Source organism: Hippocampus zosterae, chromosome 2, assembly GCF_025434085.1.
Source record: "Hippocampus zosterae strain Florida chromosome 2, ASM2543408v3, whole genome shotgun sequence".
Taxonomy (NCBI): domain Eukaryota; kingdom Metazoa; phylum Chordata; class Actinopteri; order Syngnathiformes; family Syngnathidae; genus Hippocampus; species Hippocampus zosterae.
Genome location: NC_067452.1, coordinates 22,042,510 through 22,065,115, shown reverse-complemented (window position 1 = coordinate 22,065,115; position 22,606 = coordinate 22,042,510). Strand labels below are relative to the sequence as shown.

General features: G+C 41.1%; 2 protein-coding genes across 5 annotated transcripts in view; one reads left to right on the top strand and one right to left on the bottom strand.

Moving 5' to 3' along the window:
- LOC127596313 (uncharacterized) overlaps positions 1-22,606 on the bottom strand; it is a 747,551-nt gene that overhangs the window by 94,149 nt on the left and 630,796 nt on the right. The gene's annotated exons all lie outside the window — the stretch shown is intronic.
- On the top strand, positions 5,193-22,558 carry clcnk (chloride channel K). Of its 2 annotated transcripts, XM_052058605.1 has the most exons (20): positions 5,193-5,307; positions 5,406-5,564; positions 7,434-7,565; positions 7,861-7,989; positions 9,002-9,141; positions 9,220-9,297; positions 10,600-10,672; positions 11,122-11,247; positions 12,944-13,028; positions 13,196-13,297; positions 13,523-13,607; positions 14,529-14,675; positions 16,477-16,546; positions 17,577-17,675; positions 18,283-18,499; positions 18,791-18,924; positions 19,180-19,253; positions 20,442-20,522; positions 22,125-22,211; positions 22,286-22,558. In XM_052058605.1, the coding sequence occupies exons 1-20, from the start codon at positions 5,235-5,237 to the stop codon at positions 22,322-22,324; spliced, it is 2,130 nt and encodes a 709-aa protein (XP_051914565.1). In that variant the 5' UTR covers positions 5,193-5,234; the 3' UTR covers positions 22,325-22,558. The 2 variants fall into 2 exon arrangements, with proteins under 2 accessions (XP_051914565.1, XP_051914566.1); XM_052058606.1 differs by lacking the exon at positions 5,193-5,307 and having other exon boundaries at positions 5,318-5,564.

Here is a 22,606-nt window from a genome sequence, read left to right as displayed (position 1 = left end):
AAAGACAATCTAAATGTATGCGAGCAGATTGTTAGCCAACCGAACATATGATCTGGTTCCTTGCCTGCAAGCATTACTGTGGGAATTACAAAGGCAGAGAAACACTGATTGTTTTTCTTACCTGCCTAGTGCAGCCTTGAGATACAAGTTTACTTTCTTCAGTGCTCAAAATACTTGCAGCTCAAATAAATATTTTCACACTGAATTGAGCTGAAATGTGATTCATCCTTTCCAGCTTTGCCCCCAAAAAACAAGAAGTTGTTGTGATGTGGATTTCAATGAGCAAATACTGCATCGACTCCATGATCTTGGACTTTCAGTAATGACATTCATTCATTCATTCTAAAAAGTTCATATTTTGTCGCGAATTAATTTGATAGCTTTATAAGTTTTCATGTCCAATTAGCATTTTTAAAAACACATTTTGCCACTTCCTGTCAACTAAAAACACATGATCCGTGATTGGTTGTTACCTGAGCCCTGGTGAGGTGATGTCATTTTCAGTCGACAGCAAATGGAAAAGTACCCTTTCGAAGGTGCTTATTGTTCATGAAAAATAGTTATGTTGTTATCAAATTCATTATTCACAAAATATTAGGTTGTTCCTGCTGAAAATGGCAAAATTCGTGAAGTATCCCTTTTAAATGGGTATATTCCTAAATCATGAACAGCGAATAAGCACCAGTTCACGAATGACTTGACTGTAAAGCTGTGACCAATTATATGGCTTGACATGATACAAGCATGTTGCTGTGCTCGTGTAAGCGTTGGTTTGTTGTGTGTGTCTTTGCAATGACGTGAGCTGTTCTGTTTACGCTCCTCTATTTGGCCACCCGTGCTGTATCCTATCCAATTAACTCATGAGTGTAATTTTTGGACCAGAACAATGAATCGAACAATTCCCTTAGGAAGCTACATTTCCAGGAAACTGCAGCATTCCCACGAAATTCCTGAGAGCAATGACATCGGTGTTACACACGTATCTAATAGATGCAGTGACATAGAGTCATACATGGACAGAATTGTTAATATTTTCTTTCCAGGTCACACCATTTGTCGCTAGGCAGAATTTGTGGTGCTCATGTTCCATAGAGGGCAATGAAAAGATGCCATCACGAACAAGGTCCTGACACCACCGTACTTAATAACTTATAAAATTCCGCCTAAAGAATACATTATTTATTTATTTTTAACTTGATTACTTTCTAATTGACACAGAAATGACCTACCAACTAAGCTCTGAGTAGGTTGGAAAATATTTTATCTCCAAAGCAAAGCTGCGAGCCAAACAAAGATGGAAAGAATGCGCTGGAAAACAAAGCTGCCCGCGTGTCGGGGACTGAGCGGCTATTAATACAGTATCTGCAATTCATGACGTCTGGCTGATGACATCCACAACATTCAAATTCAACATTGTGGCTTTGTTAATGTCTTTAATATAATGTATGTTGTTACACCCATTAGACTTCAATGACGAGCTGTTTACATTGTTGGTACACCACAAGCCCTCAAGCATAAGCTTGTTCACAAATATTGTGTACATTCGTTGGGAATAATTGCAGTGGGCTGTTCAATGCACATGTGAAGCAGATGTAAACTGCAGTTCAGGCAACTAGTTTAGTGACTGACAGGAAGTTTTTTTTCCCACCGACGACTGTAAAATTAGGTTCTTTTATTTATGAAAAAGAAAAATGCACCCTGCAGCTATATTTGTTATTTTTCATTCACTTTCTGCAATTGAACATCATGTCATCATTATGTTTTCGAATACTATATGCAGTGTTCCCAGTAAATTTTGCAATGATGGAAATAAAAGCTATTAGAGTGGTGCAGTGAGATATGAGTGACCCGACTTGCAATCAGAATCAGAATCAGAATCAGAATCATCTTTATTGGCCAAGTATGTAGAACACACAAGGAATTTGTCTCCGGTATAACACGCTGCACTAGTATCATCGTAAACAACAAAATCATTGAACCATTTTAGAGTAACCACTAGTTTTGAAGTACCATTTTGTGGTGCAAGAAGAGTGACTGTCAGTGACTGTTTAAGGAGTTAATGGCTAGAGGGAAGAAGCTGTTCAAGTGTCTACTGGATTTGGTGCGCATGGATCTGTAGCGTCTGCCTGAGGGGAGTGGCTGAAAAAGGTGGTGGGCAGGGTGCGGGGGATCCAGGAGGATTTTCCGTGCCCTTGTCTTGATTCTTGCAGTGTACAAGTCCTCAAGAGTGGGTAGGGCGGTGCCAACGATTTTTTCTGCCGTCCTAACTGTCCGTTGAAGTCGGATTTTGTCCTTTTTTGTGGCGGCCCCAAACCAAACCGTGATGGAAGAACACAGGATTGATTCGATGACTGCAGTGTAGAACTGTCGTAGCACCTCCTGTGGCAGGCCATGCTTCCTCAGCAGCCTCAGGAAGTACATCCGCTGCCGGGCCCTTTTCAGGATGGAGATGGTGTTGACTTCCCACTTCATGTCCTGGGAGACTGTGATTCCCAGGAACTTGAAGGTCTCGACGGTTGACACAGGGCAGTTGGATAGTGTGAGGGGCAACTGAGGAGAAGAATGTTTCCTGAAGTCCACGATCATCTCTACAGTTTTGAGCGTGTTCAGCCCGAGGTTGTGTCGGCCGCACCAAAGCTCCAGCTGCTCCACTTGTTGGCGGTACGCAGACTCGTCGCCGTCTTTGATGAGACCGATGACCGTGGTGTCGTCTGCGAACTTTATGAGTTTGACAGCTGGATCTGTTGAGGTGCAATCGTTTGTGTAGAGAGAGAAGAGCAGAGGCGAGAGGACACATCCCTGTGGGGCACCAGTGCTGGTAGTGCGTATTGATGATGTTGTTGCTCCCAGTCTCACCTGTTGTGTCCGTCCCGTCAGGAAGCTGAGGATCCACTGGCAGATCGTAGGGGACACACCGAGGTGGAGTAGTTTGGGGGTGAGGAGTTCCGGGATGTATACAGTATTGGAGATAATACCCATTTTGATGATGGGAAAGTACTCAAAGTGGCCATTTCTTTGGCCAAAGGCAATAACACAACACTATCGTCTCTGCCAAAGCTTAGTTTTTAGTCCATTGGGATTTAAAATTCTATGCAGGTGGACGTTAAGTTATGGCCAATTACTCTATGCTACACTTGTCGATTCAAATAGGCAAGAAAGAAGCCAGCATCAACAGAAATAACTGCGTTCAACTGTCAGAAAGAAAGTTGAAACATATTACAGCTACAAGAAAATGGAGTGACTAGATGGGATGTGTTAGTTGAACGAATGAAAAGTAATGTATGGGGGTACTTTAAAGAATGAATGTGATCGTGCAATCCTGCCTGGCTCAGCGGGGACATTGAATCTGTGCTGTGCATTTGTTTGTGTACATTCCGAACAGACTGTGTGTGCGTTTCAGCTGCTTTGTGTTACATAAGGGCGGCGGACAGGCAAACAGCCCATCACCATAGATGGTGGAAGCATGGAAGGTCTCATCATGTTACATGTTCATTTATTTTATCGGTATGCTTATGAGTTCCATGTGACAGGATGTGTGTCTTTGTTCAAGCCTCGCTGAGCTTCAGAGCTGCGATTAGATGTATTTATTTTTCTGGATACTTCGGTCTGTTCATTTCACGGCTGTTGTTCAAATAAAGGGCTGGACATTTTTTAAAGTAATTCATAAACATTTGTAATGATATTATTTTTATTGATCATAATGATCATTCATTAAATACTTCAATAAAACAGAAAAATCCATCCATCCATTCATTTTCCCATCCGCTTAAGCTCACAAGGATCACGGACGGGTGTGCTGGAGCCTATCCCAGCTGTCTTCGGGCAGGAGGCAGGGCACAACCTGAACTGGTTGCCAGCCTATCACAGGGCATACAGAAAAACAACCATTCACACTTACAGTCACACCTCGGGACAAAATAGAGTGTTGCATTAAGCTGCCACGCATGTTTTTGGAGTGTGGGAGGAAACAAGTGTACCCAGAGAAAACCTACACAGGCATGGGGAGAGCATGCAAACTCCACACAGGAAGGCCGGAGCCGGAATCGAACCCTGCACCTCTGCACTACGAGGCCGACGTGCTAAAATGTCGCTCACCGTGCCAAAAATAGAAAAATGTCAAATGAATATGGAATGAGGGCGGGGTAGTGATGGATATTTGAACATGTCAAGTGCACGTTGAAGTGTTCATGCATGACGTTTGCACTCTGATGTCGAAATGCGTCCCTTCACGCAAATTAGGCCACCCAGTGGACGATGGTGCCCCCACAGATGATAATACCTAACGAATTGTGCTTTATCTGCGCATAGGCAGTGCCTCTGCACTGAATTACCAGGCATTAGGGTGTTAGGTTTTTTTTTTTGGTTTTGTTTTGGGGCTTTTTGCCCAAACAGAGTCCAGCTTCTGTGTGCTACCATGTCTCTTGAATCAACCAAGAGCCTTTAGAATTAGTCATGCTCGTGGGCCATGTAATTCCAATTATATTAATAATTGGAATGTTTCTTTAACAAATCCGATTCCAGAATAATTTCTGAGGGCCAGCTTTTTTTTCTATCCTCTGATTTGTTGGTCTGAGGAAAAGAAGGATCAGGTCTCTAATGCACATCCTGCCCTTGTGTTCAATTATTGTTAATCATAAATTAACTCAGCTTTTACTTTTGGTGGAGTGTCTCCATAGAAACATGTTTTGTGTGTTTCTACCTTTCTGTGTGTGTGTGCGTGTGTGTTTGTGTGCGCATGCACGACTAATGCTGGCAGATCTCAAATCTCTAAAATAGCATAAGTGCTAATTGGAAGTGTGAATGGGAGGTGGAATTGAGAAAAATAAAACAGTGTCTGCATTCCGGCCTCAAGGCAAGTGTAGGTGTGTGGGCGTGTGTATGAGTAACAGCAGTCATGAAAGACATAAATATGTTTGCACACAGGGAGCCTGACTTTGAGACTCAGGTCTGAAGTGGAGGTAATCATTGTGTAAGGTCAAAGGTAGGGTATTCATTAATGAACGTGGACTTACCATTTCAATGCCACAGAATTGACTTTTAGTGCATGTTTTGAGAGGGAATAACATTTTGGTCACATTTATTCGCATGCCCTGTTTGTCATCAGGACTGTAAGACTGTGTTTTGTTCTTCCTTTTAGTAAATCATTCCCTGGTGATTTCATGTGAAAGGCAAGTAGCAATCTTTCTCCAAAGAGTTAAACTCAGCAGCTCTCCCAAGTGTGACTGCTCAATTATATGAATGCCCACAGAAGTACCTGTACACACACGACCTTGCCAACACATCGTACAACACATTCACTGTATCCGGGTAAGTCTCTTCAGTTTGGATTTTATCTTCGATAACCAAGCAGTTTCATCCATGGATTTTTAGCTCGTGCTTGTTTGAATTAACACAAACATTTGAAGGCACCATGAGGCTCCTGGATGAGTCTCGTCAGAGTGAAAGTGACGGAGGCAGCCGCATGCACGAGAGAAGAATTCAAAACGAAGAGACGTTCCAGAGTTGGACGCTGCTCCGCGCTGATCCACAGAAACCATACAAACGCTCCCGGGGGTTTGTCAAAGGTCTGACATTTGACTCTGATCATTGCAGATGCCATCAATTCATCACAGGCGTGCCCTAGTGCATTTGACATTTACAGTCTTAAGATAATTGAGGTCATGCTTCTCTTTCACTGGTGTACTTGGTTCCAGTGGGGGCTTGGCCACAGCAGAATGCCGAGCATCCATCCATTATCTTGACTTGAGACAATAGCTGTGGAATGCCTTGAGTTCTCCCCAGAAAAGTTGGGCAAAGAGGATGGGTAGGGGGAAGTCTGAGACTCGACTTTGGGTGCCGCTCCTGTGATCTGACCCCAGATACGTTGAAGAATATGGATGGATGGAAAAAGACAAGCATAAAACAAATCACACACATGGCTTGGGGGATCGACAACACGCCGCTAAAAAAAGAAAATGCTCCAGACTTGGTTTTCTATTGTGTAATGGCCTGACTTGTGTATAAAAGATGTATTTCTAAATACAAACAACCAGAGTACGATGACAGTGTGACACTCTTGAAAGCAGATCGGGAAACAAATGGTGAATCCACAATGCATAATGGACCCAACTCAGTTGCCGAGGCGTCGGCAGCGCTGATCAGTTGAGCGACTCAGGCCACTCACAAAACCAAAGTATTGCTTGCACTCTCACCGGGGCGGTGTCTCGGTGAGACTAATTTGCCCAGAGGTCAGCGTAGGCTCAATCTCACCTTCAGAAGGTTTAGTCTAGTGCAGGGGTGTCCAAACTTTTTGCCAAGTGGGCCAGATTTTATGTGGTAAAATGTCGGGGGGCCGACCTTGGCTGACATTCTTTACATTGAACAACAATATTGTTCAAGTTTTAGTAAGCCAGTCTGTTTCACATTTCCATTTTTATTTTAATTACAACAATCTTAAGAATTTCTTTTGGTTCATTTGAAACAGGAATTTGAAATATGACATATCAGTCAATATAAACACGGAGTCATGTCTTGTTAACTCGTGAGTGATGCCACCTAGTGTCTAAATGCTATTACTCATTTAGTGAATGCTATTACTCATTTAGCCACTAGAGGGAAGCAGTACTCTATGAAACATCACTCACCAGTCTACGAGACCTCAGTCAATGCAACACGTGTTCCATTGCGCCCAACCTGCGGGCCAGACGGCACTGATTTTATGACGGGGGCTGAGGGCCGGATGAAATTCGACCGCGGGCCGGACTTTGGACATGCCTGGTCTAGTGGGTCAGGCGATGTTACATAGACTTGGCAGCGACATCCACGCGATAGGTCATTCGACTCTTTGGTTTCCAACAGGTTGAAAAGGTTAGTCTCCAAGACATGCTTGAGGCTTGGAAAAAGGTTCGAAAAGGTCATTGTTCAAAATCTGACAGTTACAATTCACCGCGACTCCCGAGCAATCCGGATCGTCTCCAGGAGGTGTCGCAGCGACATGAGACTTGAGCCTCTATTTGGTCGCCAATTTGTCTACAGGCCAGTGAAGCCCTTTACAATGACAATGATTACCAATTCGCACTCCACGGTAGACTTGCCCTCGACATTAGTCTTCAAATTGCTCTCATTTCTTCTGTCACTGTGGCTCAAGCAGAGAGAACCTTTGAAAGATCAAGTTCATTAAAACCTACTTGGCCCCAGTATCATAAGCAGCAACTTCACAGTTGGGGAGCAAATATCATACGAGGCCATGATGGGTAATTTTGCTTCAAGGAAGGCTAGAAGGCAACACTTTTGAAATCCTTAACATACAAGAAAACAAGGACATGCTTGAAAAATAAAAGGAAAATATGGCATCTTAATGTATAATTAATATGTTGTTTCAGTTCATGTGTTCTTTCTCGTATTTTATTTATAGACTTTAATTCTATTTGTTTCCCATTTTTTTTATTTCATAGGTTGTCTTTTGAAGCTAAAATATTGCCTGGAAAGAGTTTGCGGGATGGAATGGTACATCTATGCTGCTCTTGGAATGTTAAGCGCCATTCTCAGCTTTCTTATGGACCTGAGTGTAAGCAAGCTCCTGACAGGTACGCAAACACACATGGAGAGGACGACATTACATCAATACGATATTGTACAAAACAAGCATAAAACAAACACTATGTTGTCCTTGTATGGCTTGCGCTATTTTCAAGCGACATAAGCATTCGTGCAAATGTGTAATTGGGAGGACCCAAGCTCATTAAAAACTATCAAAGCGCTTTTTGGAATAAATCCTACCAAATAATGTTCAAAGGCCAACAATTTCAACCGTAGGTTTTTTTTCACAGACATCACCAGTAAGAGTGGAATGATTGAGATTTTGTGTGTGTGTTTTTGTAGCTCACCAGTGGCTTTATAGCCAGCTGGAGGGTAGCAGTCTGCTCCAATTCTTCTGTTGGACTCTTTACCCAGCATGCCTCTGTGCTATCTCAGCTTCACTCTGCCACAACATCTGTCCCTTCTCCACAGGTCTGTCTGCCACTGCACAGGTCCCGTACATGGCAATGATCACGCAATCTACTGTATGTGAAGTCACCTTTAAAAGCGCACAAGGATGCCATACAATCAAACAGTTAAATCAAGACAAAAACACAGGATAGACATGAAGGTCCAAAAAAATAGACTTTTTGATCTCTATGTTACCGTTTATCAAACACTCAGTTGTCGGGACCAGTAAGACGTCACACAAAATACAGAGTGGAGTATGCAAGCATCAGTTTCAGAAAACCTTGACTCATAAACTTCATAAATATTATACTAAGGTCAGCTGATGAGTATTTCACATATATGAATATTAATAAAGGTAGTTTGAGCAAACTTGTCATTTCTCAGGAATTAGCTCTCAATTTTAAAACTCAAGTTTGGAACCTGCTGTTGAAGTCTCTTTCTCTCTCTCTCTGTCTCACTCTCTCACTCTCTCACTCTCTCTCTTTCTCTTTTTCTGTCTCATGTGTATTACATACGTATGTATGTATACATATATTGTATGTGGAAGAAAGTACTTACTGACAATGAAATAATGATTTAATTGTCCACAAATTAAACTGTGTCATATTATGTTGAATTATTATGATTAAGAAATCACTTTCATGTTTCAGTTATGTAATGGAGATTGTGTTTATTTTAGTTAGCATTCAGCCCATTAAAAAGTAGTAATTGAAGGACAATTTAACAAATTAGATTACATTTGATTCTTTTTGGTTGGCTTCATATGTCTTTTATTTATTTTTTTGACAAACAAACAAAACAATAATTTTTTTTCCAGCTAGAACATAAGTACGAAGGATGGTCACATTTTTAAATTAATACCTAATCACCCCCCGCAAAAAATTAAAAATCATCTCAATGGATACATTTAGTAAGTGCTGAGAGAAAGTATTCCAGAGAAATGCTTCATTACACTGAGGTGCAATGCAAGTATGCCTGCGAGTTGATGGTTAAGTCTTGTAATTTCTTTATTGATTTTTTTTGTTGTTGTCAGGCTCCGGAATACCAGAGGTGAGGACCATGCTGACGGGCATACAACTACCGCATTACTTATCCCTCACCAACATGTTTATCAAGTTCCTAGGTCTCATTTGTACACTGGCAGCTGGGAGCACAATTTTCCTGGGAAAAGTGGTGAGAGGTTTCTTCCATTGCACATGCGTCTTCAAAATTCTCTGTTATTTATTGTAGGTGTTTATTTCCAAACATCAGGGTCCATTTGTGCATCTTTGTACCATGATGGCTGGCTACTTGAACAAGCTCTGCTCACTACTACAAGCCACAAAACAGGTACAGTACTGTAAAGAAGCCCGTGACAAAACAAAACAAAACCACTAAAAAAACATCAACTGTACAATCCAGTGTCACTAGAATTAACAGTACATCTACTGTGACACCATTGACTTGCTAACGGTTAGCATTGCTTGTTGCAGTTTTTGAACCCTTAAAGCATTGAATGGCATTTGAAAACAAATGGTGGAGCAACACATGGAGACATATAAATAAGAATAATCACAGCCATATATTCCTTATCCTCTACAAAATTTGAGGATTTTTCTTAACCATTTGAGATATTAATCTTTTTAAATTATTGTCAGGTTTTCTCCGGGTGCTCCGGTTTCCTCCCACATTCCAAAAACACGTGTGGCAGGCTGATTGAACACTCTAAATTGTCCCTAGGTGTGAGTGTGAGTGCGAATGGTTGTTTGTTTCTGTGTGCCCTGCGATTGGCTGGCAACCGATTCAGGGTGTCCCCCGCCTACTGCCTGAAGACAGCTGGGAATTATTGTCACAAAAATTTAAAATTGTCACAAAACAATTTAAACTCACCTGTCAAGGCACTCCTGGTAATTCATTGTTGTTCTACTTCTTCCTTTCATAACTTTGCTGCTGTGAATTGGGAATTTCTCCATTGCGAGTCTAATAAAGGGTTTCTTATCTTATGACTGAGCAATTTCTACACTTTTTCAAAATATTTACATTTTTTTTGCACCGTGTTCGTAGTTCAACAAGACCAAACCAATGTAAACTAAGCTCAGAATGTCTGCCATTTTGGTGATTACCATTTTTAGAGTTCATTTTGTACACTGATTTTCACCGTGCGTTTTTCCTCACTGCAAATGAAAGCTGAAGCTAGGAGCAATGTTTGACTCATCATAAAATACTAAACCCAAATAATAAGTGAATTCTGTCAGGTCAGAGCTTGACCAAATTTGTCTTGTGTGTTGGCCTAACTTGTCTGATGTGTTAAAAAAGACCCAGACTTCAGAGATTTATAGATGGCCCTACTGGCAGAAATGTGGTGCTGCCATCATAGCGCCTCTGACACTTTTCAAACTCGCATCATAGGCTATAGTATATTCACATAAAGTCGTACACTCCACACAACCGTGACAAATGTGGGATGTGAGGGCCCAGTCATTGCTACTTGCAGCTTTCATTTTCTTCAGTTTTTTTTTTTTTTAATCAGGCTGTTGCATCTTTCCTTTCGTTGCTTGGCACCCCGTAGAGGAGGCATGCCATCCACTTAGTGCAGGTTAATGGTGGTTTGAATAAATCAGCTCATTGTCCTTGTTTTATGTTGTCTGGAAGAAAGCAGATGGAGACATGTTAGTTGTAGCCGCTGCAGTCGGTGTCGCTAGCTGCTTTGGAGCACCTGTTAGTGGTAAGAAAAAAAAATCTTCCTAAATTGTGCTCTTTTTTTAGTCATCCATCATTTTTACTCTATCCTCATCTTTATCATCCTCTCACTTGCTTGTCTCTACAGTTCCACTGAGCTCATGCAAATTTATTATACTCCTCCATCTTACGTGTGTATACACACACACACACACACACACACACACACACTTACACACACACACACACACACACACACACTTACACACACATTTATATGGCTAAAATGACACATATGTATGTTTTTACGCTATGTTTATTTGTACTGTATGTATTGGTTGAATAAAAGATCACCTTTGTCTGGTGCAAGGTAAGCAATGTACAGTACTTGTGTTCCTTGTCAATTGAGTTTAGCTCTAGCTATTAGCAAGCTTAGCCAGCTAAGCTAATGAGGCTCGGAAAGGTCAATGTTTGTTTTGTTTCCCGTCCCCATAGGTGTGCTTTTCAGCATAGAGGTGATGTCCTCTCACTTTGACATGCAGAACTACTTCCCATGTTTCTTCTCAGTGGCCTGCGGTGCATTGGCCTTCCGCTTATTGTCTGTTTGGAGTGGTGATGAAGGTAAAACATAGTTGGCCCACAACATTAAAAGATGGGAACATTTGACGGATTTATAAGATGTATTGTGGGAAATTTGATTTTAAAAATGCTTAGAAATTTTTTTTATTATAGCTAACTGTCATGTTCCTGTCCTTGGCCTGGCCAGCAGGTGGCAGACTGAGCAGAATTTCTGGCTGCACACCTGCTGCCAATCTTTCAATTAAGGAACTGTGTATTTAAGGACCAACAATCCTATTGTTTGGAGTATTGTTTATGCTTTGATGCCTCCTTGCCCATAGACTATTCTTGCCATATATCTCGTCGTGTTTCGCTTTTGAATTCTCGGTACCAATGGTTTTGTAAGTATTGGATTTTATTTAGTGAATTGAATTCACTGAATTGGCTTTCTCTTGCGTGTATTTTGATACATTGTTTTTGTTTGTCTTCGTGATCCTTATTTTCCTCCCTTGCCTTTTGTGCAAGCGCTTTTTGTTGTTCGTTTTTTGTGCCCTCTGGTCCTTGTTTTGACCAGCCCATTATGTTCCTACTTTGTCGGTGCGAATTTTGTACGTTAAATACTTTTTGTTTCGGAGACCATGTCTGGCGTCTACACTTTTGGGTTCCAAAACTTGATTCACTTGGTTAGCTATAATGAAGCTAATAATTTACTTCCCCAGCTAGCCTAATGAAGATAAACGGCATAGAAAATGTGTGGCTGCTAATTGAAGTTAATTTTGTGTCATAAGTACACCAAGTTGCTCGCAATCACTGCACTGGAGGCTGTTCCTCCGTCTGTTATTCTGGCATTTAATTTAAATTTTCCCAATGAGAAATAATAAGAATGTGTGAAAGGCATTTCTAAAATATTCATTAAAATGTTTAAGTCCATCTTTCAAGGCAAATTATCAAAATTATGCACAATAGTTCAAAAAATGTGGTGGGGGTTAATCATTGCCATTTTTGTCTTTAGACCATCACAACTGATAAGTGTACAGTGAGGTAAGAACAATAGACCCAGTTCCAATTTCTGCATTTTCCTTCCAAATTTAGAATTGATGGTCTATGAAGCTGCTCAACTCCTATAATGCTAATAACAAAACAAAAAGAAGAAATGTTCCATGACATGCAGGCCCATTTAGTGGCTATACATGCAGTCAACTTATAAGCCTATACCATTTTCACTTGCAATAAAGCCCATTTGCAGGGGTGCTGTACAACCTTTTAACATTCAGTTTTCACAGTGTTTAGCTTCTTTTCAAGAGATTTTCTCTTTTTAAACTTTCACAGCTAGTACCGACAGAACTCACACTGAGTCTTATCGCTCAACATCAGCAACGGAGCCTTCTTAAGGCTCTTCCAGCTTAGAAGGCACAAATCAATACAGCGAGGTTCCAAAAGCTTCCAGACAGCTATTTATAGCAGAGATGGAGTGGCATAGAAATTCTGTCTGATTTCAGATATTTTAACTCGCCATGTAGTACACTGCCAGTTTGAAGTCGTCTGTTTCCGGACAAACATACTGTATGCAAACACACACTTAAGGATTGTTTGCACAAGCCCAGTAATTGTTTGGTACAGAATAATTCATTATTTAAATGGATGAGGAAAAAAAAACTTGGAAGAAATGACTTTAGATGCAATTTATATCTGGTTCAGATTTCAGGACAAGCTAATTGAACTTAAATGATGGAAGATTTGATTTGTTTTGTCCCTTCAGAGACTCTTCAGGTGTTGTTTCAAACCAATTTCCCCACGGAATTGCCTTTCCTCCCGTCAGAGATTCTGCTCTTTGCTCTGCTGGGGTGAGCTGACGCTGACTGACTCTTCATATCCAATTTAGTTACATTCCCAGTGAAGACATCCGAGTGATTCATATTCACATTAGGCCATGTGGAAACTCTGAGCTGTTGTTATTCTTCCACTTAGCCTCATCATGGCCGCTAATGACCCGTGTGTGTGTTGGAAACAGGTGGCTCTGTGGAGCTGTCAGCTGCTTGTACCTCTCCCTGCATCGCCTCATGCTGGAGCTCATCACCACAAACGCAGGGCTCATCAACATACTGAAAAAAGAGTGGGCACGCACACACACACACACACAGTGATGGAGGGAATGCAGCTTTAATTATATAGGTGATTCAAGCACAAGGTAACTCGATGTGCTTTACATAGTTAGAAAATAACAATCAGATGGATGAGTAGTACCGGTAATAATTAATGGTACCTACCAACGAAATTCAAACACAATGGTAAGAAAAATCAAATGAAATTGAAATGATAGTGATGCTTCCCTCTGCAGGAAAGCACTGTACTCTGCCGTAGTGGCCTTCTTTTTGGCATCTCTTACCTTTCCTCTCTCCATGGGACAACACATGGCTTCCAAGGTGGGTCTTTATCCAGAGAACTACTACTGGTTAGAACTTAGGGCAGGGGTGTCAAACTTGTTTACATCATGGGCCACATCGGAGAGGAAAAAAACCAATACCTTGCCTCCATTTTCTGTAAATATGAATGGAAACATTATTACGATCAATCATTATGGGAACAAAATGAAAACAAAATACAAGTTGCTTCTATTTTCAGTAAACATGAACAAATTCAAGGACACTTAGTCCTAAGTTTTTTTTTTTTTTTTGAACATTCGTTGTTAGTCGTCTGTCTTCTTTTTAGGGAATTCAAGGATGCAGACAAGTGCAACAATCTGAATAGTCACAATTATTCTGCTATATTTCCACCGATAATGCAATTTGTTATTTTGTTATATGTGGTTGGAAGAGCTGGGAGAAACCCATGACATCATAATTGTTCTGCTGATTTCTATCGTATGATGTGCCAGTGATGGTGGGCCATGGCCATTCTCTTGTGGGAAGCGTACCGAACTTCAGTACACATCAGCGAGGTGACCCTAGCCGAGCGTACTGGACTTTAGGATTTGAGTGGGCTCAAGCATAGCACAGATTGCCGAGTGCCATGAGAGATCATCAGATGTGCTATTATCCAATTCATCATATTAAAATCATCATATTTACTACAAATGGATCTTGGTGCATCTGTCCATACCCATCACGTGTAAATGACAAACGGAAGAATGAAATTATTTTATACTAGGTCACTGATGGGAGTAAGTAGATTTGTTCATACTGTAAATCATTATTTCAATATTCAGTTTTTTTATAATGTAAAATATGTGCCTCAGATCAATAAAGCTGGCTTAGTGTGAGTTTATCATTAGACATTTCTCCAGCTTTTATCCACAATGGGAATTTTAAAAAAAATTAAGCTTATTCTTTTTCTTTTAAATTCAGTCCACCATGAAGCAGCTGCTCACCTCCTTACTGGAAAACACACCGTGGACGTCTCAATCTCACAATGCCTCATGGCAGCTGGAGACAGAGTGGGGCTCGTCTGACTATTCCATCTACCTGTCGCTGACTGTCTTTCTGCTGATGAAGGTACAAACAGAGGACCGAATATACTGGAGACAAAATTAGCCCTAATATCTTGCACTAAGCGATTGGCATTTTCATAGGGCAATGAACCATTTCAAAATTACTCAACCTTTGAAGTGGCAAAACCTAAACAACAAAAGCATTACACATTATCGGGTTTCGTCTGCTAGCACACCAAGATTTATTGTTGACAAAATAAGCACTGATAGTTTTCGTCACCATTGTCCATAAGAGTAAAGCAAAACCTGTCCAGTCAGTCACGGTAGTCATACCCACTAACCATACTAATGCCATCAGATTTCACGAGTGGTGAGTCTCTGCCACTGGCTTTGCTACAATTCAAACTATGAATAGCAGTTGCATTTTGTGGGACATGGCAAAAGCACTTGACTCCCCACGCCAAAGTGAACCCCTGCCATGAAGAATAAAAATAGCGGAAGCACGAATAAGAAAAATAAAAAGCGGTAAGAAAATAAAGAAGAGATAACAGAAAATGGAGAAGCTTTGTGACAATCTGGAGAAACGATTGGCCAGGTTAACCCACAGCTGGAGAAGTTGTGATGTAATTTACAATTCAAAAACCAGAAGCCATTCATTTACAAATGTGATTGCACTTTAGATTTGAATGAGGCAAAATAACATGCTTTTTCTCTCAAATATATTGTTGTAATCATTTCTTTCAGATGTACTGTAATTATTTTCTGTGAAAAATTTATTTGGTGTTCAAAAAGTCTTTTTTCAAAGTTGAGTCTTGAAAAAGAGGGGGTCGTCTTATAATCAGGGCTGTCTTATATTCGGGCCAATACGGTAAAAAATACCTTTCTTTTGTCAACTACGCATATATTGTGTTTGCAACAATACTTAACCATACTTACCTCACCTCACCGATGGTCCATTAATTTAAAATGAGAGTGAGCTCAAAACACAAGAAAATGTGGACTGTATAGCATGTACTGCATTTTATTGTCTTGGCAACAGTTGGCTGCATCCGTCTTGCTTGTTGTGCAGTGGAGTTCCTTGCCACATGTTTCAAGAAATGCCTACACCTATTGGCCAATGAGATCGCAGTGATTTCAAGGCCCTCCTTTGCCTGCGCTGTAGAACCAGGTTGGAAGAGGTTCTGAGAATGGGTTTCATTGTTACCTTGTTTTGGCCTCTAAAAAGTCTAATGGAAAAGCTACCACACAGTTCCGAGTCAGGCTGTTTCGGGGTAGGACCCGTACAATGGAAAAGGGGCTTACGTCCCAGTCTGGAGCCCTGACAGCAGTTACAGTATTTTTATTATTATTATTTATCACTACTACTATTATTATTATTAGAAGTGTTTGTATTTATGTGCCATTTAGTTACTGAGAAAGACGAGCATGTGAATGCAAAGATAATGCATTCAGCTCTTTCCTACAGGGTTCAGTGTTTATTCAGCCTCTTCTGAAGGGTTGACAAGGGTTCAACAATCCTCATTGTTCAGTTAATTCAGTTTTTCACGGCCCTCTGAATAGGGATCGTCGGTCAGCATGGAAGGATCACTCTGTACTTTTTTGACACACACTCATAACGCAATTTAACACTCGCAGTGTTGTTCTCTCGATAGACCGCATTTTTCTTTTTTCACTTTATTAGATCTTTATTTTTGTCCTTTTACTCGAAATTAAATGCATTTTTCCTCTTTTCAGTCATAATAAGCCTTTGTACTTTCCACCCACCATTATTTGCGTCAAATTGATGTTGCAGAATTAATGCAGCCAGATTGAATTGGATTCGTGAGGCCTGTGGTGAGACTTGCGTTTATGTTGTTGCCTCTCAGCTGTGGATGTCGACGCTTGCCTGCACTTTGCCTCTGCCAGCCGGGTACTTCATGCCAGTCTTCATCTATGGTGAGTGAGGAGGTAAAACATTTCTATGGTGCGTCATTGAAACAAAATGGCATTGGGATTTCCAGTGGGCACTCGAGGTTATCCCTGATCTACCCAATGGCATACTTTCCATTAGATTTAAATTGAAATGAAATTCTATCCCTCTGAAAAAAATAAAAACTTCTAGGATGCATACATTTGAGTTTTGGCCTAATTTTTAGACGGGTTGTTCTCTGATCCACTATGAAAGGACACTTTGATCGCCTCCTCTTTCATCTATAACTGCTTCAGACAACAAAGTGTATGCAGAAAAGTGGTGAAGATTGCACGACTGTCTATGTCCTAAGTGTTATTTTTGTTCTATTGACTTCAAAATGGCGCCGCGAGAGTGCCTGCCTTTCCAGTAGCTCCTATATTTTGTTGTTCTACTTCTTCCTTTCATAACTTTGCTGCTGTGAATTGGGAATTTCTCCATTGCGAGACTAAAGGTTTTCTTATCTTAACTGTTGTCAGCCCAAAATCCGATTTTTGTATTATGGTAAAGTCACCATCCACTTTCATAGAAAGTTAAGAACAACTAATAAAATGCATTTCCCCCATGAAATCATACAGTATTAAACATTTGTAAACTACTCATGCTACTGTAACATCGATGGCCAAATAATCATTTTGTGAACTTCTATTTTCAACAAGTCAAGTCAACAGTATTTATAGAGCACTTTCAAACAGCCATCGCTGCATACAAAGTGCTGTACATGGAGCAATTTAACATGCACAATAAACAGTAAGACAAATCGGTAATAAAGGCGGTAGATTTTCACCCACATCTGTACAGTATTCTTTTCTTTTTACAACACATTAATGTTATGAAAGGTTTTGAAATCATTTACCTTGTTCTCTGTGTTTATATTTATAGAAATAATGCATGTGAACAGGGGTGTGTGGGTATTTATATTCGATATTGGTTGTTGCAATATAGACTAAGTCGGATCATTTTGTGCAGATGCTTGTTAGTTAATACTCATCTTTGTTTTGTTTTCTGTATTTCTAGGGGCAGCTATGGGTCGTTTGCTTGCAGAAGGAACACTTTATATTTCCTCCCGCACACAGGAATGGTCTTCTATTAATCCTGGGAGATATGCACTTGTCGGTAAAAACAAACAACAACAAAAAACAGTGTTATAGGGTTTAACAAGTACAATACATTCAAATTGTAATGCAGGGTGCAATTTAAAAGAAATTCAACAATTTCAAAGAAAACTAAGATTTCACAGTACTGGGCGCCACTGTGGTCGACTGGTTAGCACACCTGCCACACGGTGCAGAGGACAAGGGTTTGATCCCAGCTCCGGCCTTCCTTTGTGGAGTTTGCATGTTCTTCCCATGCCTGCGTGGGTTTTGTCTGGGTACTCCTGTTTCCTCCCACATTCTAAAAACATTCATGGCAGGCCGATTGAGCACTCTAAATTGTCCCTAGGTGTGAGTGTCAGCGCGGATAGTTGTTTGTTTATGTATACCCTGTGATTGGCTGACAACCGGTTCAGGGTGTACCCCGCCCACTGCCCGAAGACAGCTGGGATGGGCTCCAGCACGCCCGCGACCCTTGTAAGCATCAACGGATTAGAAAATACATGGATGGACAGACTGTAGCACCGTCTATGAGTTATAATGTGTTCCATTTGAATAACGAATTGGTCTCATGCCTCAAGGCACCTGTGTACGCGATTCGATCTGATGTTTGTCGCTGTTTTGCGTAGGTGCAGCAGCATTCTCCGGGGCTGTGACGCACACCTTATCACCGGCCCTCTTGGCTTTAGAGTTAACTGGTCAATTCGGCCACGTTGTTCCTGTCCTCCTTGCCACTCTGCTGGCCAATGGTGTTGCTCGCGCTGGCAGCCGCCCATCTTTCTATGACGCCGTCTCCATCAGCAAGAGGCTGCCGCACCTGCCCTCTCTCATCAGGATACGTCCAGGGTATACCAATACTTTGACAGTATTTAGTATTCATGTTCATCTGTGCAACAAATGCTATGTTGGGTATATCAAACTGCGATCATTTCAATGCAGCGATCACATCTCCTCCATAATATACACAGCGAGCAAGAATCTAAATCTGAACCAGTTCAATGAGAAGGGGATCAAATCTAATTTAGCCTTCTGTAACGGCTTAAATCTCCACAGAATTGCGGTGACAAATATGTGATAAGAGAGCATTTGCCATTGACTGGAGGCTGTTATGAGGATAATGCGTCTCTTCTTTGACAGGTTTCTCTCCATGCAGTTGGGACACATTTTGGGAGCAAAACGAGTGCAGCTGCAGAAAGCGGCTGGCCCGGAGGAGGTCCGACATGTTGTGAAGAGCAGCAGAGAGACGCAAATCCCTGTCGTGGACTCACATGGTGGGCTCACACAAACAAGTGGAAAATAGTGCTCGTTCACTGCACACATCATAGACAGAAAGCTCACAATAATCTGCAATTACACTGAAATGTTTTTGAATGAACAAATTGTGAACGGAAAAGATCATTGTAAAGAGCTCCTCTGGGAAGGATGTTAACGATTGTTCATGATGGAGAGGAATTCACTGAGTAATCTTTGATCACTTGTCTGGCCCAACTCTTTTTCACATGGATGTGCTTTTCTCTCCTTTGAAGAGGCGCCCACATTGCTGGGCTTTGTCACGCGATCACAGCTGCTGATGTTTCTGCGTCAATGTGGCGTTTCCCAGGTAAAACTGTACATGCACACACACACACACACACACACACACACAAACACTCTCACATTCACTATTGGTATAGAACATAAAAAAAGTGTTGATGGTTAATTCAATTTATAAGCTCACAATTGGCTCGTGCATATGGAAAGATTGTCTCTGAAAAGATAGAACCATGAGCACCGCATTGTTGCTTAATACGTCAAGCCATTTCATAGCAAGAAATGGGTGACTGTGACTGTCTCGTAGTACAGTAAACTGTAAGTCAGTGAATAACAATAGAATTGCCCCTATTAATTGCTGAAAACGAAGTACCGGTACGTCACAAACTATGATGCCAAAACAGTTTAGCATGTCGGTCATATTGCAGCATTACCCTTTAGAAAGCAAAGGCTTCCAGATTATTTGATTTAAAAAAAAAAAAGCCACTGAAATGCCACTAACAACCCAGGCCAAATTTAGGCCATTACAGTGCAATACTGGTCCCGAAGTCAGATGGAGCATTTCAACATGTTTCCTTGACACAAATTCTTCTTTTCTGTTTAGTGAAGCCTTTGGTGCTTTCGTGCGACATTTTGTGGCGTGACAGAAATACCACAAACAGTCAAAAACATTTAAGCAACTGGCTAAGGATGGGTTCCCCAGGAAAGAAAAATGCGACTAGGGGAATTTTTAAATACAGTAATCCCTCGTTTATCACGGTTAATGGGGACCAAAACCACGCGCGATAAACAAAAATCCGCGAAGTAGCGTCCAATTAACATAAACGGGTAAAATATATATATATATTCTATTTTTTTTTTAAAGTCCGCAAACGGTCCGCGAGAAACTACAAAACAGCGAGTCACATAGTGCAACATATACAGTACTGTACTCCATGTATATGTAAAAATCATTTTTTTGTTTGAAAAAATACGCGATGCACTGAACTCGCGATAAACGAACCGCAAAGTAGCGAGGGATCACTGTATCCAATAGGTAGAGGTTTACTGAATCGTGACAGCTGAACAATGTGAATGCTTTGCCATTCACGCCATTGGTTGACGCTTGCAGGAAAAGGCCAGTAATTATTTCTTCCTCTCTTCCCACTATGACTTTTGGGACACAAACTCTCATCTCTCAAATCCTTCACCAATCACACATTTGTTCGTAAAAAATATGAAAAAGTCTGAACTTTTTTATGTTTTGGTCCTTGTTCAGAGAGTGGATCGGCATCTAGAGGAAGTATGCAGCATTCAACCTTCTTTTGCCCTGTTGTGTCCTCACAACACCATTCAGGAGGTGAGAAGATTATAATTATTGTTAATGCAGTTCATTAAATAATTCACTTGGGAGGCTCACATTTTGTAATGAAGCAAGTAAACCATGTACGACAATTCCAAATCATACAGCAAATGTTTGTTTTACTTCTGATTTATGTACTGTCACCTGTGTGGCCAAAAGGTTATTTTCCGTACTCTCATAAAAAGCAGTACAGTACACAGACGTAAGGAAATCATGCAAAACAAATGAGGATAGAAGGAAGCATGATGGTGCCTCTAGATATAAATGACCCAACTTCGAGGATTTTAAAGACAAGCCATCGTTAATTTTTTTGCATGGACATTTTTTTTGCAATACGTGTGCTGTTAGGTGGCAGTTTGGTAGATAGAGAACAATTCTTCAAAAAAGAGGCTTCAAGCTGTTTATTGCTTGTTCTGTAATTTAAACATCCGCATCGCTAAATGCCTCAAGACATTCCGCTTTCTGCGACTGGCTAGCAGCCAGTTCAGGGTGAATGAATCACATCTGTGTTGACGTGCTCTGTCCGTTCAATCAACAAATTCATGAACACAAATGATGGTGCAGCGGGTGTAGACATACAATTTTACACTCAAGTGTATTTTCTTTATCTTCTGCAAAACAAATGACAATTATCGAGGCTTACTAGTGAGTGACCGTATCTGTTTATTGGGCCCCTGGTGGCCAAAGTGTGCACCAGAATAAGCTGCACAATCACAATTACTTATTTGTGGTGCAAACTATTCACATTTACCCTTATAGACAGTAGTCTTTACTGAAACTAAATATTTGGGGATGTGGGTGAAAGCAGGTGTACAGGAGAACTTCAAAACTCCACATAGGAAGGCTGGAGCTGAGATTTGAACCCAGAACCTCAGCATGGAGATGCAGGCGTGTTTTCCTCCTTTGATCTACTCTAACGCTTTTGGCGAATATTCATGTAGATGTGTGAGTTGATTCATATGGAACACTTCTTTCATACTAGAGGCTCTATTTTTTTGGCGATGTATCCTGATTTTCATATGGGCACAAGGCACATGTTCGCCAGTTTGACTGAATTCTACAAAACTGGGGGGGCAAAGCACACCAGAAAGAGCGCCTTGGGGATGCGCCCGCCAAAATGACAATTTAGTGATAGATATTTGATCGAAACCTGACACCATCTCAGGCCACATCTAACACGGACTCAGTGTCGAGCACTGGTAAATATGTGAACATCGGGCATCAAACTCTCTGAACCACTGTAAAATATGTTCTCAAATCATTCCACTGAGCTGCACAATGATGAAGGGGGCAAATGAACGGGCGGGTGCAGACGTGCTTCCACCATGTCGAGACTCTAGTGCTCAACTAGCATGCCACCTTTAGCAAGAATTAAAGAGATGCTTTGATTGGACATGATCGAAGTCATCTGTAACCACTTCCACACCCACACAGCTCTCCCTCTGGCGGATCCGCTGGGCTTCGTTCACCTGCAAAATTTCCATTAGTGGGTCTTTATGCCGACTCACGACGTTTCCCAAGACGTTCTTTTCAAATCTTTAATTTGACTGAATTTGAAAAGTACTGTTATTTAGGGAAGAATCCCAATGTTTCTTTCAGGCTTTAAGCATCCTGAGACTTGCGCGGGGTCAGACTGTGTTTGTCACTGACAGAGGAAGGCTGCTTTGGCAGGTCACCTGGTCTGAGGTAACTTTTGCTCACGCTCGGGCTCATATGTCCTCTTGCCATGTGGCTCATGACAAGTGTGTTTTGTTCTTCAGATGAAGAGAATTTTAGAAGACTTGGCCAAAGAAATCTAAGGCGTCCTGAGGAGAAAGACATGCCTGACCTTTTCACCAACCTGTATTAAACTTGCGTCTAATGCAATCCAAAAAAACAAAAAACAGCCTGAGCACTACTTCATCCACTTTAAATTCACCAGTGTGGTGATGCGGAATAGCTGTTTATATGATTGCACAGTACCTGACTATTGCCACTATGAATACATTTTCACAAATATGAATAAGTAATGAACATAGAATTACAACTTCTTCACTGTTCGCACATCATTGGCGGTACGTCGATACGGCTTCTTCTCTGCG

Excerpts from the sequence above, each read along its gene's own strand:
- clcnk (XM_052058605.1), top strand. The coding sequence starts at position 5,235 with ATGAATGCCCACAGAAGTACCTGTACACACACGACCTTGCCAACACAT. Across the intron at positions 7,566-7,860 it reads TGTAAGCAAGCTCCTGACAG|CTCACCAGTGGCTTTATAGC; the intron begins GTACGCAAACAC and ends GTGTTTTTGTAG. Across the intron at positions 13,029-13,195 it reads CTGCTCTTTGCTCTGCTGGG|GTGGCTCTGTGGAGCTGTCA; the intron begins GTGAGCTGACGC and ends TGTTGGAAACAG.